Here is a 6,494-nt window from a genome sequence, read left to right as displayed (position 1 = left end):
TCTGTTTGTGGGCTCCATCCCCAAGAGCAAAACTAAGGAGCAGATCGTGGAGGAGTTCGCCAAAGTTACGGGTTAGTGTTGGTGTTATTCACTGTTGAGATGCATTAGAAATGGACTGACGCATTGGTTTGCAGATTAACAGGAAAATCAACACCTGTAGTTTGCTGTTGTTTTTATTTGCGCTGGAAGGTCCTAGCAATAAGGCTTCTCAGCTTTCGTCTTAAATCACATAATTCTGTTTTATTTTTTATAAAGAAGGATAGAGGAAGGTCATATGTGACCCTGCAGCACAAATCCAGTCATAAGTCGCACGGTTATATTTGTAGCAATAGCCAACAATACTTTGTACATTGTCTTTTATGCCAAATATCATTAGGATTTTAAGTAAAGATCATGTTCCATTAAGATATTTAGAAAATGTCCTACCCTAAATATATCAAACATGTATTATCATTAGTAATATGCATTGCTAAGGACTTCATTTGAAGAAATTTAAAGGCGATTTTCTCGGTATTTAGATTTTTTTGCACCCTCAGATTCCAGATTTTCAAATAGTTGTATCTCAGCCAAATATTGTCCTATCCTAACAAACCATACATCAATGGAAAGCTTATTTATTCAGCTGTATATATATTCAGATGTGTATATATCTCAATTTAAAAAAATTGACTCTTGAGACTTGTTTTGTGGTCTAGGGTCACACATTTGTTACTGTAATAAAAACATGAGCTCTCTGATGAGGATTTGTTTAGTCATAATTTCAAGTTAACATCAATCATGTTAATGTGAAAAAGGCCGTTTTTGCTTGTGCAAAGACAAAGAACACTTAATATTGTGCATATGTACATGCACAGGACCAACCAGTTTCTGCTGTAGTTTTCTAAACCTAATTATTCTAACAAAGTGAACTTATGAAATGTTTGTGCAAAAAAAAAAAAAAAAAAAAAAAAAAAACATTTCAAATGCACGATTAAATACACAATGCTTTAGTTGCTTTTTCCCCCTTGTAAATTATTTGTATTTAGTTCAGTAAGTAAAAATAATAAAATTGTGTCAGTAGAGCATTAAATTTGTTATTTAGTAATTACTGAAAATGTACTAGTTATTACTAAGTATAAGAATAATCAGCACTATTTTAAGTGAAAAGCTTTTGTTCATATTAATTATCTGTTATTGTAATGGAAACGGTTCGTCTAATACTGAAAGAGCTGCACGTCTGCAGTGAATTTGTCCGTTTATATTTTGTGTTTGAGTAACTGAAGAGTCAAGCATTTGTGATGGATTCGTGTCAATACAGCTTTCCAGGAAATAACTTTCTCTCCTCAATCTCAACAGAGGGCTTGAACGACGTCATCTTATACCATCAGCCTGACGACAAGAAGAAGAATCGCGGCTTCTGCTTCCTAGAGTACGAGGATCATAAAACGGCAGCCCAGGCGCGGCGTAGATTAATGAGTGGCAAAGTGAAGGTGTGGGGGAATGTGGTGACGGTAGAATGGGCTGATCCCATAGAAGACCCCGACCCTGAAGTCATGGCTAAGGTACGTTGTTTTCCACTAGCAGCAGTGCACGAGTCGGTGAGGGAAGGGTGCTGACAAGACCCACACAGTATACTGGAGTTTGTTGGAAATATGGTTATGATACCCAGGGCTCCAGACTGTGACCATTGCGTTGTCCAACTCATAAGTGTACTAGTTATTACTAAGTATAAGAATAATCAGCACTATTTTAAGTGAAAAGCTTTTGTTCATATTAATTATCTGTTATTGTAATGGAAACGGTTCGTCTAATACTGAAAGTATATTCAGAAGAGCTGCACGTCTGCAGTGAATTTGTCCGTTTATATTTTGTGTTTGAGTAACTGAAGAGTCAAGCATTTGTGATGGATTCGTGTCAATACAGCTTTCCAGGAAATAACTTTCTCTCCTCAATCTCAACAGAGGGCTTGAACGACGTCATCTTATACCATCAGCCTGACGACAAGAAGAAGAATCGCGGCTTCTGCTTCCTAGAGTACGAGGATCATAAAACGGCAGCCCAGGCGCGGCGTAGATTAATGAGTGGCAAAGTGAAGGTGTGGGGGAATGTGGTGACGGTAGAATGGGCTGATCCCATAGAAGACCCCGACCCTGAAGTCATGGCTAAGGTACGTTGTTTTCCACTAGCAGCAGTGCACGAGTCGGTGAGGGAAGGGTGCTGACAAGACCCACACAGTATACTGGAGTTTGTTGGAAATATGGTTATGATACCCAGGGCTCCAGACTGTGACCATTGCGTTGTCCAACTCATAAGTTTCTGTTGCATTTGAGAAACATCAAACGGCAAACGAAAGCGAAACTAAACCGCTATGTTTCAGCTGCGCAGTGCGGACCGCAACGCAAACAAACCTGTCCGAGCTCAGAACAGCTTTAATCGGGAGCCGAAGTTGATTTCGCCACACTGTTACTGCACAGATGCAACAGTGCTGCGAGATCCAGTGAGAAGCGTTTGAATTCGCCGCACAATGATGAGGTTGCTGCGAGATCTAGTGAGCATCATTCAAATTCTGCACAGAATTCTCTGTTATAAACAGCGCCGACACACGTCAGGAAACCAGAAGCCGTCACGCTAACTGTAACCACGGTGTTGTGGCAGAAATAGTCGAATGCATTACATTATTACCATTGCGTTGTCCAACTCATAAGTGCTTAAATTTCTGTTGCATTTGAGAAACATCAAACGGCAAACGAAAGCGAAACTAAACCGCTATGTTTCAGCTGCGCAGTGCGGACCGCAACACAAACAAACCTGTCCGAGCTCAGAACAGCTTTAATCGGGAGCCGAAGTTGATTTCGCCACACTGTTACTGCACAGATGCAACAGTGCTGCGAGATCCAGTGAGAAGCGTTTGAATTCGCCGCACAATGATGAGGTTGCTGCGAGATCTAGTGAGCATCATTCAAATTCTGCACAGAATTCTCTGTTATAAACAGCGCCGACACACGTCAGGAAACCAGAAGCCGTCACGCTAACTGTAACCACGGTGTTGTGGCAGAAATAGTCGAATGCATTACATTATTCATTTCAGGGTTTGTACAACCTTTTGAGAGAGAAATTCAAGCACTTCTCAATGACTTTCAAGCATTTCACACAACTGTTTCTAGCACTTTAAAGCTCTAAAATGATCCAGTCTGAATGTTATTTTTAATGGGATGACCATTAAACACTTATGTAAAATTAAAAAAATACATCAAATCACAATTATAACCAGTAGACGGCAGCAGAGGAACACTTACTGGCTTAATTAAGCATTCATTTTTACTTTTTCCTCTATTTTGAAATTATAAATCACTATTATAAAATATCCTGTAATATATATTTTGTCAGAATTGTACACATTTTTTTTTTTTTTGTGTATGAAGTAAGAAAAGTCACCAAGTGCCTTGAAAAACAAACTTTTATTAAATTTGCTACTAAATCACACATAATCACTGAAGTTGGTCAGTTCCATATACTAGAAGAATAATGGTACATTTAATAAGAGTGGAATATGTACATTTTCTATATAAAAATTAGATTTTGCACATGTTACTGTTAATAAAAGTAAATTTTGTATGCACTTAACTAAAGCTTAGTGCTTTCCTGTCAAATCTGTATAAACAATAAACATTAGAAAAATAAACAAGAAATGAACATGTAATATTATTAGTAACTGTACTTATTAATGCAAAACAATAGTAATTTTATGATTAAATGATTAAAACCACCCCCAGCGCTACCAAATCTGCTCCTGGCACCACGATCTGTAGAACTTAGTGGCGCTGGTGCCACTGCTCTCAAATGTTACACGCTTGATGCTTTTAAATCTTTAAAATCTGCAGTGAAAACGAAACAGGACATTTTTCTCTGCATGTAAGCGGCATGCAAGATTTGAAGAAAAAGTTAACTCTTTCAGCTCTAGACTACTTAAAATAATCCTGTAATCTTTTATTTAGCATTACAGTAATTATAGAAGCTATGAAGTGCGTGCATAAATAAAATGTGTATACTGACGATATTAGTCAAGTGGAGCTGTGAAGTTGGAATGAGAATCACAAAACCTTTACACTGAACACATTACAGCAATGAGAACGATTTTTTAATTTGAAGGTCATTTGTGCTTATTTGTTACGTCAGTGTTAGATGAGAAAATATCCTAAATGGTCTTTCTCTACGCAAAATATTTTCCTGTGTGCTAAATGAGATTCACATGCCAGAGCCTTGAATTATAAATGGTCAGGTTTATACTGAAGAATTTTTTGCATGTATTGTTTAGGTCAAAGTCCTCTTTGTAAGAAACCTGGCGAGCACAGTAACAGAAGAGCTTCTCGAGGAGACGTTCTGTCAGTTTGGCAAGCTGGAAAGAGTTAAAAAGCTTAAAGACTACGCCTTCATCCACTTCGAAGAGAGAGAGAGCGCCGTTAAGGTAATTATCTCTTCCTCGGCATCATTTGAGAGGTTGCTGGTAATTAATGCACAGATTTTAACCAGGGTTTTTCCGCAGGCTCTAGCTGAAATGCATGGGAAGGATTTGGAAGGGGAACAAATTGAAATCGTCTTTGCAAAGCCGCCTGACCAGAAGAGGAAAGAGCGAAAGGCCCAGAGACAAGCTGCTAAAACTCAAATGTAAGGCGATTTATGAGCTTTGTCACATAACTAACTTACCTCGAGCTCACATGGAGAAATATAGCACAAGAATTCTCTCAAGGTCTAAAAATGACATTAAAATGCAGAGCAAAAGTCTATAGGACAAATTATTTCAGCTTTCTGAAGTCACCTGATGCATTGTGTGAGGAACAGACTGATATTTATATCATTTTATGTCAGTATCTGCTGTACTGTTATAAAGATCTCATTGATTTGCATTACAAGCATCAGAATTTCTTCATCATAAATATCAGCATCTGCACCAAATTGCATATTTCTGCTCGGATTGAGCTTCTGAATAGGAGCTGTTCCCTTTCAAGGGAACTTCGAACTGCGTCCTCTAGGGGTCGCTATGGCCTAGAGGACATAGTGTCTCGTTCCCTACTCAGGGAACCATGGTTACATATGTAACCTGAGATGTTCCCTTTCCAGGGAACTTCAAACTGCGTCCTCTAGGCCATAGCGACGCCTAGAGGACGCAGTGTCTCATTCCCTACTCAGGGAACCATGGTTACATAAGTAACCTGAGACGTTTTTTTCCTTCATATTCCCACTGTATGAGCCACAAAAGCCTATGCTGCTCAACAAAAAACATTTAAATATTTTTTAATATATTATATTTTGTCAAAAGTTCAATAAGCAGGTACATTAACAAAAAATACTATATATATATTTTTTTTGGACTGATATTTCTTGTCAGACTTCACAGGGTTAAAATACAGGAAAATTACCTCAACTTGTTTTTTCTCCACTCACATTTTAATATTCATTAAGGAAGTAAATGCAATTTATCATGAATAGAATATTTCAATATAAAATATAAAAATACAAACTGATTGAAGTAAAACAATAACATGAGATTTAAAAATAATTCAGAAACACCTTATTTAAAGTTTAGTTGCACCTACAAGTTGCATTTAATATCAGTCAGTTGGGGGCAGTTAATCTAAAAGTTGAGTGTGTTTTACTAAATAAATTGACCAAATAAAAGAAGAAGAAAATCAAACAAAGTGAAGTACTTTTCATTTCTGAAGTATTTGAGTTTATTTATTATATAAAGCCCTTTTTGTCGATTTTCATAACTACATATATAAACAACTATATTGTGAAATATATCGTTACCGTAAAGTAAATTTACAAGATGTCGCATAGGTCATACAAGACTGACTCGTGAAGACCCTACTCAGTGTATGTTTTGCAAGGTTCCCCTTTCTGTTAAACACATTTTATTGGACTGTCCAGCTTTTAATGTACAGAGAAAACTATTTTATGAAGTGAACTCACTTAAAGAGTTTAGTAAAATTTTGCCAGGAAAAGTTTGAATTTTTATCACATGCTAATGTAAAAAATCTTGTCTGATATAACTTGTTTGTTTGCTGTTTTTTTTTATTGTATTTGTTAAGTATTTGAGTTTATTTATTATATAAAGCCCTTTTTGTTTATTTTCATAACTACATATATAAACAACTATATTGTGAAATATATCGTTACCGTAAAGTAAATTTACAAGATGTCGCATAGGTCATACAAGACTGACTCGTGAAGACCCTACTCAGTGTATGTTTTGCAAGGTTCCCCTTTCTGTTAAACACATTTTATTGGACTGTCCAGCTTTTAATGTACAGAGAAAACTATTTTATGAAGTGAACTCACTTAAAGAGTTTAGTAAAATTTTGCCAGGAAAAGTTTTAGAATTTTTATCACATGCTAATGTAAAAAATCTTGTCTGATATAACTTGTTTGTTTGCTGTTTTTTTATTGTATTTGTTAGTTGTATTTTTAAAATAGTTTTTGCCATGAAAATAGCCTTTGATGCTGACATGGCATTA

General features: G+C 36.5%; 1 protein-coding gene across 1 annotated transcript in view; it reads left to right on the top strand.

Annotated features, from left to right (window-relative positions):
- Positions 1-6,494, top strand: part of LOC107589785 (heterogeneous nuclear ribonucleoprotein Q-like) — an 18,196-nt gene that overhangs the window by 9,835 nt on the left and 1,867 nt on the right. Inside the window, exons 5-8 of the mRNA XM_016278314.1 lie at positions 5-71; positions 1,336-1,541; positions 4,295-4,444; positions 4,523-4,644. Coding sequence (XP_016133800.1) covers positions 5-71; positions 1,336-1,541; positions 4,295-4,444; positions 4,523-4,644 — 545 coding nt within the window. The remainder of the gene's footprint in view (positions 1-4; positions 72-1,335; positions 1,542-4,294; positions 4,445-4,522; positions 4,645-6,494) is intronic.

Source organism: Sinocyclocheilus grahami, unplaced genomic scaffold (assembly GCF_001515645.1).
Source record: "Sinocyclocheilus grahami isolate Dianchi unplaced genomic scaffold, SAMN03320097.WGS_v1.1 scaffold120.1, whole genome shotgun sequence".
Taxonomy (NCBI): domain Eukaryota; kingdom Metazoa; phylum Chordata; class Actinopteri; order Cypriniformes; family Cyprinidae; genus Sinocyclocheilus; species Sinocyclocheilus grahami.
Note: the sequence above shows the minus strand (reverse complement) of the source record. Positions and strands in the feature narration are given on the sequence as shown.